Raw genomic sequence first — 23,703 nt, 5'->3', positions numbered from 1 at the left:
GTGTGTGCTACCACACCCGGCTAATTTTTGTATTTTTAGTAGTAGAGATGGGGTTTTGGCATGTTGGCCAGGCTGATCTCGAAATCCAGGCCTCAAATGATCCACCCGTCTTGGCCTCCCAAAGTGCCGGGATTACAAGTGTGAGCCACCACGCCTGACCAAAAATAAATTTTTTAAAAAAGAGAAAATTCCAAAAAGAGATGGGGGTGCATTACCGGAAGAGTAGGAAAGAACACTGAGCAGTCCCAACGCCATAAAGGCTCCCTGGAAGCGAACTTGACCTGCTGTCTCAACCTGTTCCTGAATGTCTGTGTCCTCTATGTGCAGTCTGTCTCCTGTCTGGACCTCAGCTTTTTCACCTGTAAAATGAGGTGGTTCACTCACGTGACATTAGTAGTCTTTCCATCCAGACTGTTCTCTGGACTCTGGCAACTCACACAGCTCTGATCTTTCATTTTCTTGCATTTAGACTCCCAAACCTCTCGCCACCAAGGTCACAAAAGGAGACTGAGAAATCCGAAGCCAGTTTCTGAAGGGCAGATCACTGGCGGGAGGCCCTCTGGCAAAAGCCCACGGGCGTATGGCAGGCATTCTACAACAGTGTTGGCATTTATGCTGCAGAAGGCAGCAGTCCCGGTGCCTGGGAGGGAGACTCTTTGCAAGGTGAGGGGAATGACAGCCTGGTTTGTTAGGCAGAGAGAGAGGGCCCTGCCAGGCTCCTGCAAAAACAACCTCAGGATCCCTGTCTGGCCTGAGTAGACCTGGTGAGGGTTCACAAGGCTGGGGTGCAAAGGTGTGGTTTCTGTCCGCTCTGTGTTCATCACGCCACAGTGCTATTAGATCTCAAGGAGGCCCCCGTGCCTCGGGGAATGCTTCCTCAGTGCTTCATCTGGGAGCCATCCAGAGTCACACAGGGCACCTTGTTAAAAGTTCAAAGCAGCTGAAACAGCCTTAAAACATGTTAAACTGGCACAAGCCATCATGGATTTTTCAGGTTTTGAAACCTAATAAAGTTTCTTTTTTTTTTTTTTTTTTGAGACAGAGTCTCGCTCACTGTAAGCTCCACCCCCTGGGTTCAGGCCATTCTCCTGCCTCAGCCTCCCGAGTAGCTGGGACTACAGGCGCCGGCCACCTCGCCCGTCTAGTTTTTTGTATTTTTTAGTAGAGACAGGGTTTCACCGTGTTAGCCAGGATGGTCTCGATCTCCTGACCTCGTGATCCTCCCGTCCTGGCCTCCCAAAGTGCTGGGATTACAGGCTTGAGCCACCACGCCCAGCGAAACTTCCTGAAGTTCCTTAGCGGTAAGAGATGGCAGATGAGTCAGGCTGGGTGTCAGAGCAGACTCGGACTTGAATCCTAGCTCTTTCACTTTTTTGCTGGGGGACCTTGCACAGTTTACTTAATTCCTCAGTCTTTTTTTCTCATCTGTCAAATGTGCATAATCATAGTTACCTATTCATGTGGTTGTCATGAAGATTCAATGAGAAGTGTTTTGCACAGTACTAGGTACATATAAAACACTCTATAAATGCTAGTGTTATTATTCTTTTTGTTTGCTTGTTGTTTTGAGTCATCATCTTACTGTATCACCCAGGCTGGAGTGCAGTGGTGTGATCATAGCTTATTGCAGCTTTGACTGCCTGGGCTCCAGTAATTCTCCCACCTCAGCCTCCTGAGTAGCTGGAACTACAGGCACAACACCATGCCTTGCTAATTTTTGTATTTTTTGTAGGGATAGGGTTTTGCTATGTTGCCAAGGTTGGCCTCAAACTCCTAGGATCAAGTGATAATCCTGTCTCAGCCTCCCAAAGTGCTGGGATTACAGGTGTAAGCCACTGCACCTGGCCTTACTATTCTTCATTGAAACCGTTTTTTTTTTTTTTTTTTTTTTTTTTTTTTTTTTTTTTAGTGGAGTCTCACTCTGTTGCCCAGGCAGGAGTGCAATAGCATGATCTTGGCTCACTGCAGTCTCTGCTTCCTGGGTTCAAGCAACTCTGCCTCAGCCTCCCGAGTAGCTGGGATTACAGGCGCGTGCCACCATGCTAGTCTAATTTTTGTATTTTTAGCAGAGACGGGGTTTCACCATGTTAGTCAGGCTGGTCTCGAACTCCTGAAATTGTGATCTGCTCACCACAGCCTCCCAAGGTGCTGGGATTACAGGCATGAGCCACTGCGCCCAGCCTACTATTCTTATTATTGCTGTTTTAAGTAATGTCTATTAAGACCAGACATTGCCTGGTCTGGACTTACTGACCCCCATGCTACAGGCAGGATACTAAGGCCTGGAGGGAGATAATTGCAGTGCAGAAAATCCAGTGTCCAGTCATACCTGTAACCCTAGCACTTTCGGGGGCTGAGGCAGGCGGATCACCTGAGGTCAGGAGTTCGAGACCAGCCTGGCCAACATGACGAAACCCCATCTTTACTGAAAATACAAAAATTGGCCAGATGTGGTGTCAGGTGCCTGTAATCCCAGTTACTCAGGAGGCCGAGGCAGGAGAATAGCTTGAACCCGGGAGGAGGAGGCTGCAGTGAGCCAAGATTGTGCCACTGCACTCTAGCATGGGTGACAGAGAGAGACTCCGACTCTGTCTCAAAAAAAAAAAAAAATCTGGTATCCTAACATTCAGTACCATGACTTTGCCCCCACCCACAGCCCCTTTTTTTTTGAGACGGAATCTTGCTCTGTCGCCCAGAAAGGAGTGCAGTGACTCAGTCTCGGCTCACTGTAATGTCTGCCTCCCGGGTTCAAGTGATTCTCCTGCCTCAGCAGCCTGAGTAGCTGGGATTACAGGTAGCTGGGATTATAGGCCCACACCACCACACCCAGCTAATTTTTGTATTTTAGTAGAGACGGGGTTTCACCATGTTGGCCAAGCTGGTCTCAAACTTCTGACATCAAGTGATCCACCCGCTTTGGCCTTTCAACGTGCTGGGATTATAGGCATGAGCCACCATGCCTGACCTACTTTCCCCTTGACCATGTGGATGGTGCCACCTTGACCACAGGACACAGACAGCCCTGGTGGGATGATCAATGTGACCTTCCCCACTGAGGAGTTTGTCTTTAGACAACTGTCCAAACTGTTTTGTGAGGGCGCTGGAGGATCTGGCTTGGGCCCACCCGTGGGTCTCCTCCAGGGGCAGAAATTCTCTTGTCCTTCCTGCTCCTTCCACTCTGCTTTGCTCTCCATTTCCTGAGCATGCCTCCCCTCTCCCATAGCAGGGTCTCAGGATATTTGGCTTACCTAACCCCTACCCACCCTCCACGTCTTGGCTGAGAACCTTCCTGGACCTCCTAGGCTGTCAGATGCACCCACGTACTCTGTACTTCCTCACCCCACTACTTTGTGCCTTTGCATTTGTTTAGGTAATTACGTATGCAAATACTTGTATCATGCCACTCTTCTCCACTAGACTGTTGACTCTGTTTCTTTCACACTGGTGCCTCCTTTATTTATTGGAGGTGACTGATAAATATTTGTTGACTGGGTCAGTCTGGGTGCGGGGATAAGACCTGACATGGACTTGGAAATGGGGTGAGTTTGAAAACTGCATCTCAGTAGTAAGGCAAGTAAACATGCTGCATCTCAGAAGACCTGAGGTCTTACTTTGCTTTGGTATCAGTTAGGATTCAACCAGGGCCCTGAGGTCGTAAGCTAATTCAGCCAAAAGCCGGTAGAGGAATCTCAGGAAGATTGCATCTTCTTCAGGTGCTTCATCTAGAAAGCGAATGCTAAGGTTGTCTCCAGCTCTGAGTCATCATCCTATATTTTAACCCTCCAGCAACCAGGCGGGTACAAACTCCTTTGGGCATAAATCTATCACCAGTTTCTTTCTGGCCATGGATCTCAACACCTGAGCACATTGACTGCATTTATTCAGCCATGTAATTGGGTCTGTTCTATGTACCCAGCCTGTACTAAGCATGGACGACATCATGACATACAAGCAAGTAGCTCCAATTCTAATGGGGAAGCAAGAGGAGGAAATAGGCAATTTCAATATGGTGTGGTTGATGGGAAGTAGCAAGAAGTGGAGAAGGCTGGTGACAAGGATCAGAAAGACCTAGGGTTGAATCTTCGCACTGCATTGCTATATGACCTTGAGAACGATACCTGCTGACTCTAAATCTCAGTACCCTGAAGTGTAAAAGGAGGAAGTGTAATTTTCTAAGGGGGTGTTGTGAAAGAAAATGAAACATGAATAGCCTGGTGAATGAGAAGGGTACCACAGTGGCTAATGATTGCTGGCTATTGTGATCAAGATAACCATGGATAAGGGGAACCAGGAAAGTAGACATCAGGGAGGGCTTCCATGAAGAAGTGACATTCAAAATGAGACATGGAGGATACGGGATGGGGGTTGCTGCATGAACATCACTCAGGCAGAGGAAAGAACAAAGGTAGAGATCCAAGGGGAGTATGTGTCTAGCATTTCAGAGACATTAGAAATTACCTCCATAGGTTGTAACCTAGATCAGAGCAGGTGATATGGCAGGAGATGAGGCAGGACAGGTAATCTGGGGGCAGATCTTGAACAGGTAGGAAGATGATTGTACTTTATAATCAGAGTAAGGAGAGTACTAAATTCCTATATGTTGGAGAGTGATCCGCTCAGTTAGCTTTTGAAGTAGCCTACCCCTGTGCCTTCAAGAAGCCTGCAGGGAGAAGATACTGCAGAGGGTGATGGTAGGCAGCAAGAGAGCAGTAGCAATGGGCCACGGGATGTGTGGACAGAGACTAGAGTGTTTCAGAGGCAGAATCTAAAGGACTTTGTGATACATTAGAAAGGGAAGGTGAGGCTGGGCGCAGTGGCTCATGCCTGTCATCCCAACACTTTGGGAGGCCGAGGCAACTGGATTGCTTGAGCCCAGAAATTTGAGGTCAACCTGAGCAATATGGCAAAGACCCATCTCTACAAAAATTTTAAAATTAGCTGGGGATCTGTAGTCCTAGCTAGGGAGACTGAGGTAGGAGGATCATTTGAGCCTGGGAGGTTGAGGCTACAGTGAGCTGTGATCATACCATTGCATTCCAGCTTGCGTGGCAGAGTGAGATGCCATCAAAAGGAAGGAAGGAAGGAAGGAAGGAAGGAAGGAAGGAAGGAAGGAAGGAAGGAAGGAAGGAAGGAAGAAGGAAAGGGAAGGAAGGAAAGAAGGAAGGAAGAAGGAAGGAAGGAAAGGGAAGGGAAGGGGAAAGAGAAAGAGAGAGGGAGAAGGAGGGAAGGAAGGAAGGGAGGAAGGAAGGAAAAGAAAGAAAGAAAAAGAAAGAAAGAGAGAGAGAAGGAAGGAAGGAAGGGAGGAAAGAAGGAAGAGAAGGAAAGAAAGAAAAAAAGAAAGAAAGAAAGAAAGAGAGAAGGAAGGAAGGAAGGAAAGGAAAGGAAGGGAGGGAAGGAAGAGGGAAGAAAAAGAGGGAAAGAAATTCTCATTTACTAAACCTGTGCTGGAACATTTCTCATATCTTTTCTCATTTAATTGTCTCAAAAGCACTGGCAGAGAGATATGGCTCTCACACTCTTCTGGCCAATCCTTTATTTCTTTCCCTGCTGCACATCAGGAAAGTTAGGCTCAGAACAGCAAGGTCTGCTCTAGGTCAGGCAGCTATCTGGGGGCACAGCCAGATTGAAACTCAAGTCTGTGGGACTTCAGAAGCCACTTGCCATCTACTCTGACATTCATTCCTAAACTTATTTGTTTCTCCCTTCCCCTGTGGCACTTTCTTTTTTTTTTAGAGCTGAGGTTTCACTTTGTCACCCAGGCTGGAGTGCAGTGGTGCAATCATAGTTCTCTGCCTCCACAGACTCCGGGACCCAAGGGATCTTCTTGCATAGCTGGGACTTCAGGCATGCATCACCCAGTCAGTTTTTAATTTTTTTTGTAAAGACAGGGTCTCACCATCTGGCCCGAGTTAGTCTTGAACTCCTGGGCTCAAGCAATTCTCCCACCTTGGCCTCTCAAAGTGCTGGGATTACAAGATCTAGCCACCAAGTTGGCCTACTTGTGGAGCTTTAAAAAGTATGAAATCCTAGGTGCCACTCTCTGAACATTCTGGTTTAGCAGTTCTGAAGTGGACTTTTGAAATCTCTATTTCACAAAAGGTAATTCTGAAAACGAGGTTTTTAAAAACATCTGGGCTACATTCTATGTAGCTCTCAGGAGCTTAGCACCACAATTGCAGAGTCAATGCAAAGAACATCTGTTCCTTTTTGCGTGCCCATCCTTTCCTTTTAGAACTTGTCTTTCCCCTTCCTGATGGTGCTACCAACCGCGGGGCCCCGAAGCTGCCACAGGATGGGGGCTGGGATCCGATTGATCCACTGGCCTCAGAGTGGGCACATGACTGTGGGAGACGATTGGAATCCTGTCTAAGGCTTTTGCCTTGGAGGGAAAGAGGGGTTCTGTCTTTGAGAAGCTTGTGTAAGTCTCCAAAGGCTGGCAGCCACCTTTGCCCCAGGTGGAGATAGATCCTGACTGAGATGAAGCTATAGAGACGGGCTATTGTGTAAGCCTCTAGATTGAGTCATTCCTGCTTTTTCAGTTACATAAACTAATATACACCTTTTTTTTTTTTTTTGGCTTTTGCCCATTTGAGCTGAGTTTCTGCTCTTTGTCACCAGGAGATCCTAACTGATAGATTCAAAGAAGCTATTGCTGAGGTTTTTGCTGTCTGGAATGAAGTAGGTAGACATAGGGGAAGAGATTTGGTATGAGCTGAGGAGGCAGCATAGGACTGAGTGGGGTGAAAAAGACTGACAGCCCCAGGAAGTAGAAACTTAAACTATATGCAAATGCATGCATTTATTCATTCGTTTATATGCTCATTCATTTATTCAAAACAATTTCAGATAATGGACATCATGCCTGGTCTTCAGGATATAATTATGAAAGAGAAAGACATAGTCTTTGCCCACAAGGAATCTAGCAATAGAGAAAGAGAATTAACAGGTTATTTACACACATGAGCACATGAACCTGTGCTGTGTTAGAGGAAGGGTAGAGGGCTCTGGGAGCCCAGAGAAGGAGACCTGGCCTGGCCTTTGAAGTTCCTACCTGGAAGAATCACCACCTGGAGGTGAGACTGTTTTCAGGAATGCATTCTTCCTTACCTCAGTTCCACACACAGCTGAGAGCTCCAGGCACTGAACAAAGATGAAAACTACCCTGGAGATACCTACATCTGGCTACATCACCTCCTTTGTTCCTGTATCTTCAGGTCTCCCTCTCTCAACTCTGTCCCATCAGCATCTAAACTTAATTCTTTCTTTTATCTTTGATAACATAAAGTAAAATTTGAGCTGGGTGCGGTGGCTCATGCCTGCAATCCCAGCACTTTGAGAGGTTTAGGCGGGTAGATCATGCAGTCAGGAGTTCAAGACCAGCCTGGCCAAGATGGTGAAACCCTGTTTCTACTAAAAACACAAAAAATTACCTGGGTGTGGTGGTGGGCACCTGTAATCCCAGCTACTAGGGAGGCTGAGACAGAGAATTGCTTGAACCCGGGAGGCGGAGGTTGCAGTGAGCCGAGATCACGCCACTGCACTCCAGCCTGGATGACAGAGCAAGACTCTGTCTCAAAAAATAAATAAATAAATAAAATAAAAATAAAAATAAAATAAAATTTGAATCAATCAAATCAATCCAAATAAAAATCTTTGACTTCACTTGATGTATTCATCTGTTTCCTTCTCTTCCCAGCTGAGTCTCTTGAAAGGTGGTCAAGAACTTTAGTTTTACTTCCTCTGCTACTCATGCTCCAACATCCATCAGTTCATCAAAATGGGTCTTTATTCAACCATTCATCAAAGGGTTATTATTATTATTATTTGAGATGGAGTCTTGCTGTGTCGCCCAGGCTGGAATGCAGTGGCACAATCTTGGCTCACTGCAAACTCTGCCTCTTGGGTTCATGTGATTTTCCTGCCTTAGCCTCCCAAGTAGCTGGGATTACAGGTGCCTGCCACTGCATCTGGCAAATTTTTGTATTTTTAGTAGAGACAGGGTTTCGCCATGTTGGCCAGGCTGCTCTTGATTTCCTGACCTTGTGATCCACTCCTGTCAGCCTCCCAAAGTGCTGGGATTACAGGAGTGAGCCACTGTGCCAAGCCCCACCAAGGGCTTGGGGGATTGAGGATTATTGAGTCACTATTAGATGCTGCGCACTTAGGTCGCCATTGAGGATTCATTGTTAAACAAGACTGATGGGTCCATTCCTCAAGGAGTTGATTTAAGAGGCAGGATGAGTGATTTTTGCAGAAGTGAGCAGTATTATCTCAGGCACTCCCATTCCCCTGTGGAACCTTGTCTGGAGGTCAGAGATTACTAGAAGGCGAGCCACAAAGGATGAAGAAGAGTATGGCAGGCTGGTGGGTAGCAGTGTCAGTGGATGGGTAGGTGGTGGGTGAACAGTGCTTTGAAGAGAGAACAAGGCAACTGAAAAAACTCACAGAACATGGACAACTGGGAAGAATGGCTTTGGACTTAATTCTGAAGATAGCAGGACCCCTCTGGATGGTTTTAAGCAGAGATGGGCATCATTTTATCTGTGATTCAGAAGTATCACCGGGATTGCAGAAGAGGATCACTGGGAATGATGGAGAAGGCAGAGGGACTCAAACTTCATCGAGCCCTCCAGGGCAGATTGAAACAGTTTTCCGGGCCCCATCTCTTGAGATTCTAATTCAGGCTGTGTACCTGCATTTGCAGCAAATTCACAGGTGATGTGGATGCTGGTTGTCTGGAATCATTCTTTGGGAACTCTTGGAGAAGATAGGGCAGTGTGCTGGGAGAACAATAAGGGAGCTGTTTCTGGAGATGGATTGAATGAAGGGAATGAAGGAGAGGATACCAGGTGGATGGGGCTGTCATCTCACTTAGGATGGGTATAGCCAGGAAGCTGCCTTCATGTGATTAAATCCAACAGACCTTCCTCTGCTATCTTGCTGTGCTTCTTGCTGCCTTTGACACACCAAACATTGATTACACGCTTTCCTCCAAGCTTCTCCTCATCTCTCTGAGGATGTCTTCTCCTTTGGCTCCTCTTCCAGAATTTCCTGGGCTCTTTCCTGGATTCCATTTTCTCTAGGGGAAGGAGGAACGTCTTTAACAGCTCCTGGAGCTTGAACCTCCTCCTGCTACATAGTAAACTCTAAAGTGTTTGTAAAATAGAGTCAAATTGTTTTCGGCCGGGCGTGGTGGTTTATGCCTGTGATCCCAGAAATTTGGGAGGCCAAGGCAGGTGGATCACCTGAGGTCAGGAGTTCGAGACCAGCCTGACCAACATGGTGAAAACCCATCTCTACTAAAAATACAAAATTAGCCAGGTGTGGTGGTACATGCCTGTGATTCTCCAAGATTACTGGGAGGCTGAGGCAGGAGACTCGCTTGAACCCGGGAGGCGGAGGTTGCAGTGAGTCGAGACTGTGCCACTGCACTCCAGCCTGGGCAACAAGAGAGAAACTCTGTCTCAAAAAAAAAAAAAAAAAAAAAATTGCCTGTTTTCTTTGTTCTCCACTAATCCATAACCCCTCAGGGCCAGGACCTTATCCATCCTATTTATCTTGGTATCACTTCCTACCTCTAGCATGGTGTGGGCAAGCAGCATGCTCAAATGTTGCTAAATGAATAAATAATTTCTGCTTTCATCATTTTGCCAGCTCTGTGAATGCAGGCAACTTACTTAACCCCTCCAAGTTTCAGTCTTCTCATTTGGGAAATGTGCATTGGAGATAGAGTTTATCTCCTAACCACTGCTTTGGGGATGAAGTCAGATAATACATGTAAAAATGTTTAACACACAGTAAATGTTAACTACTATTACTGGGTTTTATTTGTTTTTGACACAGAGTCTGATTCTGTTGCCCAGGCTGGAGTGTAGTGGTGCAATCATGGCTCACTGCAACCCCCTCCTGCTGGGTTCAAGTGATTCTCCTCCTGCCTCAGCCTAAGCTGGGACTACAGGCTGTCACCACGGCCGGCTAATTTGTGTGTGTGTGTGTGCGTGTGTGTGTGCATGTGTGTGTGTATTTAGTAGAGGCGGGATTTCACCATGTTGGTCAGGCTGTTCTCAAACTCCTGGGCTCAAGTGATCCACCCGCCTTGGCCTCCCGAAGTGCTGGGATTACAAGCGTGAGTCACCACGCTTGGCCATATTACTGTTTTTTTGTTGTTGATCTTTGTGTAACTTGGGGACAGCCATTCAACTTGCCTAAACCTCAGTATTGTCACATTCAACAACTGTCACACTCTTCCTGTTGGCGTTGTCGGGTCTGGTGAGATGGAGAGTCTGGAAGAGTGTATGTATGTAATAAAGGTTCATTCTGTCTCCCCGAGCTCTCTCCTTTCCCACCCCCATAGACCTCAGACTGCACTGGAGTGTTTTATCCCTTAGTGCGCTGACCCAGATGACAATGGAAAGAAAGTGTTGGGGATTGTGGCTGAGCTCCCAGGCATTGTTTGAAAACAAAGAGCATTTCTTTCAACCTCAGAAGATCTACACGCCATGAACACTTGTTTCCCTCAACTCTGTCTTCCGAAAGAGCTTAGTGGAAGCTAATAATGAATGAAATAAAATTAAAAACGAAATCAACTTACAGCCATTTACAGTCATCTCCAACCAGTTTGGCAAAGCCAGCATTTCTGGGTGTTTTCCTCTAAATGGAGAGTTAGTGTAAGTTCTCTCCTGAAGGAGTTAGAAAGAAAAAAAAAAAAAGACTTTTTGCTAAGGCTTTGGAGGTAGGTAGCGGAGTCTTTTTAGTTTTATTTTTTAAAATGAGTCCCTGTTCCCATCCTGCTGGCTTTGTTTTTACTCTTTTTCTCCTTTATTTATTTATTATTATTTATTTATTTATTTTTGAGATGGAGTCTTGCTGTGTCACCCAGGCTGCAGTGCAGTGGCGCGATCTCAGCTCACTGCAACCTCTGCCTCCCAGGTTCAAGCGATTCTCCTGCCTAAGCCTCCTGAGTAGCTGGGACTACAGGTGTGTGCCATCACGCCTGGCTAATTTTTTGTATTTTCAGTAGAGATGGGGTTTCATCGTTTTAGCCAGGATAGTCTCCATCTCCTGACCTCGTGATCCGCCCACTTCAGCCTCCCAAAGTGCTGGTATTATAGGCATGAGCCACTGCGACCGGCCTCTCTTATTCTCCTTTAATATAGGCCTATAATGGTCTATAACCTCGAAGGAGGAGCCTTTCACAAAGTCATCTAGCCGTGAATTTATAGACAAGGGTGGAGAACATCCTTCAGCATTTTCTAGACTAAGGATTATTTATCATTGGGAAAAAATGCTACAGGGGCCCTTAGCATGTATACTAAAAAATAATTATTGACTGAGCCAATTATAGTTATTGCAAACAAACCACAGAAAACCCCCTAATGCAACATTTTTGTCCTTTTTCTCAAGCTTTGTGCGAGAGTTTGTCTTAGAGACCAGCAGAGAACTCTTGACTTCTGCATCCAAGCTGTGAGCTCTCTAAGTATTAGGCTGGGATTGTGAAAACTTTGTTCATTTTCAAATGTGATTGATTGTTTTCATACTGTTGATCTCCTTTGTTGCTTCCAAATGGCAGCATAAAATAATACTTCCTTCCTCTTTATACATTCCGTCCCTAAACAAAATCATTCCAGGAATCCCCTGGGAGAGTCATTAATTCCTGGATAGTGTCATGGGTAAAGGGCGTAGTCAGAATTAGCTTATTCCTTCTTATATATTCCTGACCAAATTGCAAACTCCTCCCCTTCACCTCTGATTCTTCATTATTATCTAGAAAATAGATTGCACAATGGCAGAGACCCCTGGGACTCCCTGCATAGGCGCTGAGGGCCAATTTGTATTGTGGTCAAGATCAGCCTGACTTTCGGGAAGGAAGTTGGCATCTGTCCTGTTTTCAGAGCCATTCTCTGGCTCAGTAAAGGTAAGAGTGGCCTAATAGGCACTTGGAATGGTTCCTTTCTATTCCCATAGCCAAGCTCCACATCCCTAAAGTTCTTTCCTGATCATTTGGAATGCAGAGTTGTTTTCCTTGCTAGGAACACTCTCTCCTATTCTGAGGGCTTGCCTGGACTTAGTGATTCAGACTAACACCTTCCCGATTCCCAAGTGAGTCACCCCAGAGCTGCACTCCAGCCCTGGGCCACAAAGGGGCAAAGACCGAGCTGTTTAAGAGCGCCTCGCTTTTGTAACGTTTGAACTACTCAACTTCTGTGGATTGCGTCTCCCTTTGAGTTTCACCTACATGGCTTGCCAATTTGAATCTGTAATGGCCGTACTTAGGACTCAAAAGAAGAATCAAGAAAAAGACATTAAGGTCTTGAATAGATTATTCTAGGAGTCAGAGTCAAAGACAGTAATTATTTATTGATTGATGGGTGGTGGTAGATTAAAATCCCGAAGCACAGGGAGCTGAAGATCTACTTTGAGACTGAGACAATGAGGTAATTAGAACAGCAGTAGTATCTTTCATTTACCTATATAATCAACATCATTTATGGTGCGGGCCATAGCTTTTCAGAGGCTTATAATTAACACACATGTTCAAAAATACCTTTTCAAGGACTCAGGATGAGCATGTGTCTTGAATATGAGAAAGAGGATGGAAGCAAGGAGAGTTTGTAGTTTCTAAAATAATGACTCCCACAACAAAGAATAAATATGTTTTATTTTATAATCTGAACTGGCTTCTTCCCAGGCACCATCATGAATCTGATTCAACAAATGGCTAAGGTAGGATTCAAAGTGTTGACCTTCTCATGGTGAAAGGAAAAATTAAACAATGAACAACAACATAAAAACAAAATAAACAACAAAAAAAGGGGAACTGACGCCTGACCAGGCTTAGATGTTGAGACTTAAAATACATAACCCACTGGACTGTAACTCCTTTACTCACAAGCAGCCAGCTGATTCCTACTGTCGTTTGAGAGGTGGCTTGGACAGGTTAGGAGTAAACAGCCTGGCTTCAAATCTCACTTCTACTCTTCCCTATCAGTGAATCTTGGGCATGTGGATGAGTCTTTCTGTGCCTCAGCTTCCCTCTCTACTTCTAATGTGGGGAAATCAACAGTATCTCCTTCATGGGGTTGATGTAGAGTTAGGAATAAAATGCTTAGGACACAAATAGAGCTTAACATTGTTATGACTTGAGTCCATCCATCAAGCCTCAAACCTTCTTGGTCTCAGCACATTAGACCCAGATGAACCAAGGCATGATAGTGAAGGGGTAAGTGTTTTGAATAGAATGGGGCCGGATTGCTGCTTTGTATTATCTGCGTGGCTACAGATAAGTTACGTAACCCCTTTGAGCTCTTCTATTTCCTTGTTTGTGAAACAGGGTTAATAGTAGCATTCCTCCCAGAGATCCTTTGGGGTTTAGGAGATAACCCAAGGACGGGACTGGCACCTGGTTGTGAAGGCAGCAGAAGCTGGTTCCCGCCCTGTCCCCATCAACTGTCTCACTGGGCAGAATTCCTGGGTTTGGAGCGAGCAGGGGACTGGCACTGGTTAACTAAAGTAACAAGAGTTTCTTCCTCACCTTCCTCCCAACTCACCAGTCCTTATGCCTCTTTGTGTACTTAACTGTTATCTTTGACCTCTTGTATCTCCTTTGCCTACCTTTCACATTCTCACCCGCCTTCTGTCATTCCTTCTAACTGTCAACTCTGGCTCTTATCATAATCTCCAGGAAACATCTTAGAACCTCTGAGAACTTAAAGACCTTAAGGCCCCCAGACCCATTTCAACAGAGGGAAACTCTTGCCTTTCTTAAGACCACCCTCTGAAGGAGCAATTGATGAAAACAAACAGGGATGGTGGTGGTTGGGAGGGGGAAGAAATGAAACAAAACACTCACGACTTAAGATTTGGCTCAATGATATATTTGCCAGTTATTTTATTTTTTTCTAAAAACAATAGAAAAAAAAATCAACTTTAAAAAGCAAAATGTACTTAAATAAAAAAAAATTAGAGTTTATAGTACCTGTAATACTAGGTACTATATACTAGGATTGAAATTCTGTGTGGCTGCTATAAACGTTTTATTAAAGTTATTTACATTTAATGGCAATATTTACAGAGAAAAATTGTGTAAATCTTAAAATTTTTTAAAAACAATTCTTAAATACAAATCTGTTAAAGAAAAAAAAAAAAAGATGGTAAGCATAAAAAAGTTCTTTTATGCCCAAAGTCCAATTTGAGGCAGTTTACATTATGGCTAAATCTTTCAGTCTCAAGACTCAGCCAAGGTTGTGAGGTTGCATTTGATCATGCATTTGAAACAAGTTCATAGGTGACTGATTGGGACAGCTCTGTTAGAAGGAATCTTTTTCCTTACTTTTCCTTATGCACAAGAGTTCCGTAGCTGTTCAAGTTTGTGTTTCAACTGTTCTCGTCGTTTCCGCAACAAATCCTTTTCAGAAATGAGCTTTTGCTCCTCTGCTTGGACGGACAGGATGTATGCTGTGGCTTTTTTAAGGATAACTACCTTGGGGGCCTTTTCATTGTTTTCCAACTCCGGGATCTGGTCACGCAGGGCAAAAAAGCTCCGTTTTAGCTCGTTCCTCCTCTGGCGCTCCAAGACGTTGTGTGTTCGCCTCTTGACATTCTCCTCGGTGTCCGAGGACCTGGGGCTGGTGCATTTTCGGTTGTTGCTGATCTGTCTCAGGACTCTGACACTGTCCAACTTGACCCTCTTGGCAGCAGGATAGTCCTTCCGAGTGGAGGGAGGCGCTGCGTAGTTGTGCTGATGTGTGGAGACGTGGCACCTCTTGAGGACCAGTGGGCTGTGAGGAGGTTTGCTGTGGCCTCCAGCGGAAGGTGATCCCGACTCTGACCTTTTGCCAGGGGCCTGCCTCTTTTCCACAGAAACAACATCGATTTCTTCCTCATCTTCTTGTTCCTCCTCTTTAAGAAAGGAAATAAAAATCACTCAGCAAGGTTTCATTAAAATAATCAATTACCAGATTAACGCTGTACAAATACAAGGCATTAATATGTTAGAAAGGTCTCTGGACAAAATTATCTCCACAAAGAGCCAAATCTAGGCTGGGCGCCGTGGCTCACGCCTATAATCCCAGCACTTTGGGAGGCCAAGGTGGGTGGATCATGAGGTCAGGAGACAGAGACCATCCTGGCCAACATGGTGAAACCCCATCTCTACTAAAAATATAAAAATTAGCCTGGCATGGTGGTGCACACCTGTATTCCCAGCTACTTGGGAGGCTGAGGAAGGAGAATCTCTTGAACTAGGGAGTCGGAGGTTGATTGCACCACTGCACTCCAGCCTGGTGACAGAGTGAGACTCCGTCTTAAAAAAGAAAAAAAAAAAAGAAAAAAGAAAAAAGAACCAATCTAGCTAGCCACTCTTACTTCTCTCACCATGAAGGTAAGAGTCTCATAAAGGGAGAAGGACAGCTGGGTTATGGCACAGACAAGAAAACTACACTTTCCCAGGATATGACATTGATGCCAATTCTTACCTAAGACTTAATGAGGCTTTGGACACACCCAAAGCAAAGCACATTCCCAAGCACCTCCTATTTTTAAGGTACTGCACCAAGAACACTTCAGGTGTTGCAAATGATAGCTACAAATTGCTTGGTATGACTTTAGCAACTACCTATTTTACTGGAAACGAAAAAGAAAAAAAAAATTGCAGTTTTGCCAGAAGTCCAAGAGGGTGGGGGAAGGAAAAAAATTAAAAAAAAAAGTCCAACTTTGGCAAGGATTTGCTTTTCAGTGTTCAAAACAGGCTGAGAAGATCCCAGCTCCTCAGTCCACCCACTCTTGAGGAAGTTCACTGGCTCCCGCACTCAGGCAGGCCCTGCCTGGCCTCTAAACACAGCCTCTCATTTTTGTAGATAGTTCATTAAATCCCACCACTTCTCGGAAGTTAAGAGGGAAGCAATTCATTCACTCTCTCAGAAATCAATCCTCTCTTATCCTCATTCACACTCTCCCCCCCACCCCGCCCCTGGGCAATTAAAATGCTAACGGGAGGTAAGAAGAAGTGGATTGAGTTGTAAGATAAGCCAGAAGGTTTAAAAACCTAAATGAAATTCCTGAGGTGTGGGAGACAAAGGGGGAGGGGGGTTAGCAACAAGGGCGGTCTAAGGATAAGGGATGGGAGGAAACGCTAAAGCCCAAGGTTTCAGAGGTGAATCTCTCCAGATCTGCTCTCTCTCCCTTCTAGTAAGAGGGGCCCGTTGAATAAGCTGCCAATGGAAATGGGAAAGATATCCAGCAGCCCCACTTTTGACAGGCCTGGGCGGGCTTCGCTTACCAGAATCGCTGCTGGTGGTGGGCGGTGTCTCCTCATGGAGTACCAGGGGCTCTGGGCTGGCCTGCGGGGAGGACTCCGTCGAGGAGAGCAGAGAATCCGAGGACGGTGAGAAGGCGCTGGAGTCCGGTGAGGCGCAGGACTTGGGCGAGCTGCTGTCGTTGAGAGGGTAGGGAAAGACCACTGAGGGGTCGATGCACTCCGAGGCGGCGGCGCTCAGATCCTGCAGGTACAAGCTGGAGGTGGAGCAGACGCTGTGGCCGCGGGCAGGGTTCGGGCTGCCGCTGTCTTTGCGCGCAGCCTGGTAAGAGGCTAGCTTCTCTGAGACGAGCTTGGCGGCGGCCGAGAAGCCGCTCCACATACAGTCCTGGATGATGATATTTTTGATGAAGGTCTCGTCGTCCGGGTCGCAGATGAAGCTCTGGTTCACCATGTCTCCTCCCAGCAGCTCGGTCACCATCTCCAGCTGGTCGGCCGTGGAGAAGCTCCCGCCACCGCCGTCGTTGTCTCCCCGAGGGGAGAAGGGCGTGACCGCAACGTAGGAGGGCGAGCAGAGCCCGGAGCGGCGGCTAGGGGACAGGGGCGGGGTGGGCAGCAGCTCGAATTTCTTCCAGATATCCTCGCTGGGCGCCGGCGGCTGCAGCTCGCTCTGCTGTTGCTGCTGGTAGAAGTTCTCCTCCTCGTCGCAGTAGAAATACGGCTGTACCGAGTCGTAGTCGAGGTCATAGTTCCTGTTGGTGAAGCTAACGTTGAGGGGCATCGTCGCGGGAGGCTGCTGGAGGGGGCACACAAAGCGGGAGGCAGTCCTGAGTTAAAGGGCTCTTGGCGCAGAAACCTGGCGCAGCGCGCAGTGCGCGCCACAGTGCGGAACCACTCCCCTTGCAGAACTATCCCCTAAAGCGGTTGGGTGGTCTTGGTGGGGGAAAAAGGGGGGCGCCCTTTCACCTCCTTTGGGCAGTCCCCTACTATCTCGGACACGCACTTAGTGAACCAGCGGCTTGGTGCCCGCCGAGCCCCCGCCCCCGAGAGCCCGGAGCGTAAAGCCCGGGAGTCGGCCACGCAGCGGCAGAGGACTCGAAACCGGCCTTGGCCCCCTTAAGAAGCCGCGGGAGGTGGCGGTGAGGAATACAATTTGCCAAAACCCAAGGCACAAAGTTTTGCGCCACCTGAAGGAGAAGGCGAGAGGCGCCTCGGCGCTAGCGGCTGCGTGCACCCCGCTCCCGCGCCGGGGCCCCTCCGCGGCGGCTGTTCCCACTCGCGCCCTCGCTGCGCTCCTACCCCCGCTGGCGCCGCAGGCCCTCCCAACCTCCCCTTTCCACCGCCCCATCCCTACCCCCAGTCCCCCCGTCCCCCCCGCCCACCCCACAAACACTCCTTCATGTGCCGGCTTTTCTTCTCTTCTCTGGCCGGCTGGAGTGGCGAGCTCAGCCGCGGGCTTTAACACCCGCCATAAATACAAGGGGGGTGTCAAATAATAATAGGGGCACCTCCCTTCGCACTCAATACGGCGACGCAACTGCGCCAGAGACCCTGCTGCGATACCTCACCCGGAGCCACCCCACCAAGGGTAGCAGCTGTTCTGGAACAGCCTAGAGCCCCGCTCCTCGCAGTTCCTCCGCATCTCAGGGGCGCGAGGACACCCAAGGGCGGCCGCGGCAGGGGAGTCCGGGCTGGGTGCGGAGATTTGCCCTGGTTTTTCCAAGTCAACGATTCCAGGAGAATCGGACACATCTCCGCCTCCCTTTTCCCCTGTCTGTGCCTCCCCAACACCACATCCTAACATCTCTGGCTTCCCAGGTTTTAATTTGTATTATTGCTTTTTAAAAAGCCAACTGCCAACTCCTTAAAAGGATCAGGGCGAGTTGGAATCGCCGCGGGGACAGGCGGGTGGGACGCGCCGCAGTGTCCGTCTCCGGCTGTCAGAAATGCGGTGAGCCGAAATTTAAATGCCCTCCCGGAGACGGGGAAAAGTCAGCGGCTGCGGAGCTCTCTGGCTCACACAGGCAATATGCGGTCCCTACTCCAAGGAGGTCAGGATGCAAGGGGCTTTCTGCCCACCGCAAAGCAACCCCCAGCCCCCCAAAACTCAGCCAGCAATTAACCCAATAAAGCAGGAATGTCCGACCGGCCGGGAGTCAGCGTGAATATATTCAAGACGCAGAAATCTCGAAAGGCTAGTCTTAAAAACCATTCCCGTTTTCCCTCTGCCGTCTCCTCTCCCATCTTGACAAGTCACTTTATCCCGATCCAGTTCTGGATTAACCCCCTACCCCAGCCCAAGCTACCACAACTACTCTGAGAAAAGTGTCAATAGCGCAGGAATGGGAGAAAAGACACCCTATTTCGGCATTCGACTCATCTCAGCATTAAAGCGATACAAAAATAAATTAAAAGACAAATGGACCTCGGTGCTTACCTGGTTTTCCACTACCGGAAAAAAATCCAGCGTCCAAACAGAGGCAAGGAGAGCCTTTCAGAGGAGCGGGTCCTGGCAGCGGCGGGGAAGTGTCCCCAAATAGGCAGAATAGCCTCCCCGCGTCGGGAGAGTAGCGTCCTTGCTAGGGTGTTGTAAGTTCCAGTGCAAAGTGTCCGCCCCCTGCTATGGGCAAAGTTTCGTGGATGCGGCAAGGGTTGCGGACCGCTGTCTGGGGGGTCAGCGGGAGGGCTGGGCCGGAGGCGAAGCCCCCTTTTCGCTCCGGATCTCCCTTCCCACGACGCCCGGAGCGCAGCTCTGCTCGCCCGGATCTTCCACCCTCGCCGGCCCGCCCGCTCGCTCCCTCTGCCTCTCGCTGGAATTACTACAGCGAGTTAGATAAAGCCCCGAAAACCGGCTTTTATACCTCAGCGCGATCCCTCCCTCCGTTCTTTTTCCCGCCAAGCCTCTGAGAAGCCCTGCCCTTCTCGAGGCAGGAGGGGAGCCAGGGACTGCCGGGAGCCGGCAGTGGCGGCCGCGAGCAGCACAGCTCGGGGGTCCTCCGCCGCGCAGACCCTCGCATTATAAAGGGCTTGTGGGCGGAGATTTGCGAGAGAGGATCTTTTTTCTTTTCCCCCACGCCCTCTGCTTTGGGAACCCGGGAGGGGCGCTTCTGAGGAGAGTGGGGAGGGTGGGGAGGAGACTCAGCCCGGCAGCCGAGCACTCTAGCTCTCGGATGTAAACAGAGTAAGAGAGCCGCATGAATTAACTGCGCGCGCCTACCATTTTCTTTTGCTCCTGCTCAAACCCTCTCGCTTTCTCTGCTGCTCCTCCGTAGCAGCACTGTTTGACAAACCGCATCCTTGTCCTGTGAGTTTAAATCATCGCAGGCGAAAGAGCTGCCCTTCACACCGCGAACACACTGCGCGCCCACCGCCACGCCACGCGCGTACCAGGCGGTAGGGCGCCTCGCTAAGGCTGGGGAAAGGGCGGCGCTTTGATCAAGAGTCCCAGGGAGAGTGGAGGAAAGAAGGGTATTAATGGGCACGCGTTCAGAGCGTGGGATGTTAGTATAGATAGGGAGGAATGATAGAGGCATAAGGAGGAAAACGATGCCTAGAATGATTAAAATAACTCAGCAAAGCATTGCCACGTATACTTGGAGAGCACGTTATGAATAAACTCCCATTGCATTTGTTGGGGGGTGTCATGCATTATGCATTATGTATGCACAGCTATCTGGATTGGATACCTTCCATCCAGACTGAGTCCCCCAATTTGCTGCCAAAGCAGCAGATACCGCCCCTCCTGCCCCGCCTGCTCTGGCTTCCGTGGGGCCCCGTGCGGGAGGCGTCTGTTTAGCCCTGAGATGTGTCTGCCTGTTCCAGAGCTGGACTAGGGCGGGAGGGAGGTTGCCTGCTCTCTGCCAGCCTGTACCCCACCGTCCCACCCCCGCGCCGCTCACACGGAGTTCCCAATTTCTCAGCCAGGTTTCAGAAGAGACAAATCCTCTTTGCGCCCTGTGGCGCCGGTTTGCACCAGTCTCGGGCTCCCGGGTTTGGGAGAAATCAAAGGCGCTAGACAGGAGAATATGGGAGGGGCAGGGGGGACCCGAACCGCGGGACTGGACTTCCTAAAAGGGGCAAGTGGAGAACTTGTGGACCGAGCAGGGGGAGTCAGCAGAGACCCTTGTGAAAAAAACCGTTAACTCTTTACTCCCCGGACAAACCAGACGTTTAATTCCTTTCTAGGTCCTCTTTCCCTTTTTATTATTGGAAACGTGGTCATGCACAAAAAAACGCATCAATTCTGATCAAAGAGGAGGAGAGGAGTATTACTTCCGTGCTTTTTTTTGGGGGGGAGAGAGGGGGTCTTGAGCTAATTAAAATTTGGCTGTCTTTCAGGCATTAATTTCCTAGTTCACTGACTCAATTTTTTTTTCCTGAATACTAGTGAAAGTGCATTGTATGTAATCCGCAAACATGTATTCACATTTTATTCACACTTCGACTTAGCTAGTTGCCCAGCCCGACACATGATTTGTTTGTTCCCTGAAATGATCTATATTTAATATATAATGCATATTCCCTCGGGATTTTTTATTTTGTGTTTTTCCACGGCGTGAAAAACAAAAAACATTCTTCTCATCCTTGGGCCCTCACCCAAATGCATTTTAAGTAAACTTTTCTCTCCCTCCACCACCTCCAAAAGAGACAACAATTCGGGGGAAAGGGGTGCGTGTATAGCATGTACGCTGTTCAAGATGGGTTATTACCCGTTGAGTTTGCAGCTCAGCGTTCTAGTGTTAAGTGACTATAATAGCTTCCCCCAAATCCGACGCACTGCACAATTCAGCTTTAAGGATTGCAAATTACTTCTGCCTCTAGGCCTTTGCCGCAAACGCCGGGGAGCAACCAATCGCTAGGCTCGATTTTGCTGCAAAGCGTCTTTCCCTCCGCCCCCTCTCTGGGCTGTACCCGCGTTCAGGTTTGCGAAAGTAAAGTAAGTGTGCCCTCTACTGGCAGCAAAGATCACCGCGCCTGGATGTCAACGAGGGCGGGGGTCAGGTGGGGGCAGGAGTAGGGGCGTCCGAGGTGCAAGGTTTCCAGCGGGGGAAGGACAGTTGGTTCCTTAAAACAAGTTTCCAGCCACCTCCTTGTTATTCTTTCAGGTTCGCTGCAGAAGGGCCGAAGAAGGAGGAGTTATCGGAGGAAAAAGTGGTTCAGAGGTGACGATTCAACCGCATAAGAGATGGTGAAAATTAACCTATCACTACTTACTGCTAATGAACATCGCCCTATGGAGAACCGGTTATGGCAAACGTGAAATAATTCACAAGTACACAGACGAAAAAATATTCCAACAAACCCTAAAACAGCCAAACAAGCTTTAGCCCCCACGTCTTAGAAACTCATCATCTTTTTTAACCACCAAATTTGAAAGCAAGACACTGGATTTATAGGGGAAAGGGGAGGCACGGCAGAAGGTGATGGGTATTTGATTTTGCCTATTATTAATTATCAATAATAGTTATTATTTTTGAGACAGGGACTCCTTCTGTCACCCAGGTTGGAGTGCAGTGGCACAATCAAAGCTCACTGCAACCTTGATCTCCCAGGCTCAAAGCGACCCTTCCACCTCAGCCTGATACCCCAGCCCAGTAGCTAGGAGTACAGTGCGCCACCACACCCGGTTAATTTTTTAAACTTTTTGTAGAGAGGCAGTCTGGTCATGTTGCCCAGGTTGGTCTCGAACTCCCGGGTTAAAGCGATCCTTCGGCCTTTGCCTCTGAAAGTGCTGGGAATACAAGTGTGAGTCACTGCTCCTGGCCTTGGTTTATTATTTTTACTTTTAAAATATTGGGCTCGTGAATAATAAGTGGTTGTTTTAATAGCAAGAAGGGGTATTTGAGATCTCATAGAAAAAAAGTGTGAAGGAATAGGACCATTTTATTAAAAGTTTTAATACTAAAATGAGTATGCAGTAAGGTTGAAGTAAATGTGAAGGAAATTTACCTGGCATGTGTCCCTGGTCAAGTAGGTTTTTACTGGGCAAAGAATCCCTGATGGTGTCTGATCACTTAGATGCCCTCAGGACTTCTGGCAGTGGCGGGTCCTTCCTGCAGGAGCCTTGTAGGCTGATTTCCCAGGAATCTGGCACTTTTGGCATTACTCTAATTGAAGCTAAATGAGTGCTCTCCACAGGGGCACACACTCCCCCCCCCACCTCAGAGAAAACCCTCAACAACAAACAAACAACAATCACAAAACCAAAAGTAGGTCCAGCTTGACCTCATAGGGTAGTGTTTGAAAGTTGCTAAAGATGGCAGATATACCATATCTTCAGATCTGACTCTCAAATTATGCCAGTTCAGTGTAGCGTATGTGAACCCCAGGCAGATATAATGCCTGTGGGTTCAGGACTCAACCTCACTCTCCCCCAGGCTGGTGACATCACCTGAGGTGTTACTTTCAAGTCACAACTTGGAGTTGTTTTGTGTCATCTCCATTTTCACAGGAGAGAAAACAAAGTCAGACCTCAACCAGGTTAAAGGACATAACTGATTTTCTTTTAGTAATATTTGAGACGTATTTGACCTAGAATAGATATTTGCTGGGTTGAAAAATGGCTGAGATTACAACTGGTATATATGATTACCAAAGTGCTACATGTCCATTGGAAAAATCCATTGAGAAACAGAAAAAGAAAGGAAAAGGCTGTATGTGGTGGCTTATGCTTGTAGTCCCAGCACTTTGGGAGACACAAGTGGGAGGATCGTTTGAGGCCAGGAGTTTGACAACAGCCTGGGTAATGTGGTGACATGCCATCTCTAAAAAAAAAAAAAAAAAAAAAAAGAAAGAAAAGAAAAGAAAGAGTGTTTCCTCTTAATTTTTTTTTTTTTTTTTTAAATTTAAAGACAGGGTCTCACCCTGTAGCGCAGGCTGGAATGCAGTGGAACGATCATGGCTGATTGCAGCCTTGATCTCCCTGGGCTCAGGTGATCCTCCTACCTGAGCCTCCTGAGTAGCTGGGTCTACAGACACACACCCCACACTTGGCTACGTTTGTATTTTTGGTTTTTTTTTTTTGCAGAGATGGGAGTCTCACTATGTTGTCCAGGCTGGTCTCAAACTCCTGGACTCAGGTGATTCTCCTGTCTTAGCTTAAGTGATTCTTCTGCCTCAGCCTTCCGAAGGCATGAGCCACCACACCTAGTCTCTTCTCCTTCTTCTTCTTCTTTTTTTAAAATAGAGATACATTTTTGGTAGAGATGAGATCTCACTGTGTTGCCCAGGCTTGGTCTCGAGCTCCTGGCCTCAAGAAATCTTCTGGCCTCAAGCAATCCTTCTGCCTCAGCCTCCTGAGTAGATGGGGTTAGAGGCATGAACACTTGGCCTGAAAGTGGTTCTTAATCCTGACCAGTCAGAGGTAGTTGATGAAGTTTATCTTTTATGAAGACATTTTAGGGACACCCTTGGTCTTTCACCTCCAATTTTTTTTTTTGGAAGACCATGGA

The 23,703-nt window shown here is 47.7% G+C and overlaps 2 protein-coding genes across 3 annotated transcripts in view; both read right to left on the bottom strand.

Moving 5' to 3' along the window:
* LOC119624861 (uncharacterized) overlaps window positions 1-3,194 on the bottom strand; it is a 349,687-nt gene extending 346,493 nt beyond the window's left edge. The window contains exon 1 of the mRNA XM_073018620.1: window positions 2,970-3,194. Coding sequence (XP_072874721.1) covers window positions 2,970-3,194 — 225 coding nt within the window. The remainder of the gene's footprint in view (window positions 1-2,969) is intronic.
* A 10,658-nt stretch (window positions 3,195-13,852) lies between these two features.
* Window positions 13,853-19,872, bottom strand: MYC (MYC proto-oncogene, bHLH transcription factor). Of its 2 annotated transcripts, none has more exons than XM_008001525.3 (3): window positions 18,690-19,872; window positions 16,277-17,045; window positions 13,853-14,898 (listed from the first exon to the last, which is right to left on the bottom strand). In XM_008001525.3, exons 2-3 carry the CDS (start codon window positions 17,031-17,033, stop codon window positions 14,336-14,338), a joined length of 1,320 nt encoding a protein of 439 aa, XP_007999716.1. In that variant the 5' UTR covers window positions 17,034-17,045; window positions 18,690-19,872; the 3' UTR covers window positions 13,853-14,335. The 2 variants fall into 2 exon arrangements, with proteins under 2 accessions (XP_007999716.1, XP_007999715.1); XM_008001524.3 differs by having other exon boundaries at window positions 16,277-17,048; window positions 18,690-19,243.
* Between the last annotated feature and the right edge of the window lie 3,831 nt (window positions 19,873-23,703).

This window comes from Chlorocebus sabaeus, chromosome 8, assembly GCF_047675955.1.
Source record: "Chlorocebus sabaeus isolate Y175 chromosome 8, mChlSab1.0.hap1, whole genome shotgun sequence".
Taxonomy (NCBI): Eukaryota; Metazoa; Chordata; class Mammalia; order Primates; family Cercopithecidae; genus Chlorocebus; species Chlorocebus sabaeus.
The sequence above is the reverse complement of the archived record's forward strand: the minus strand, read 5'-3'. Positions and strand labels throughout refer to the sequence as shown.

Bases quoted from the DNA above. Each gene is read 5' to 3' on its own strand.
- MYC (XM_008001525.3), bottom strand. From the start codon at position 17,033: ATGCCCCTCAACGTTAGCTTCACCAACAGGAACTATGACCTCGACTAC. The intron at 14,899-16,276 runs GTAAGCGAAGCC...CCTTTCTTAAAG, and splicing joins CACCACCAGCAGCGATTCTG to AGGAGGAACAAGAAGATGAG.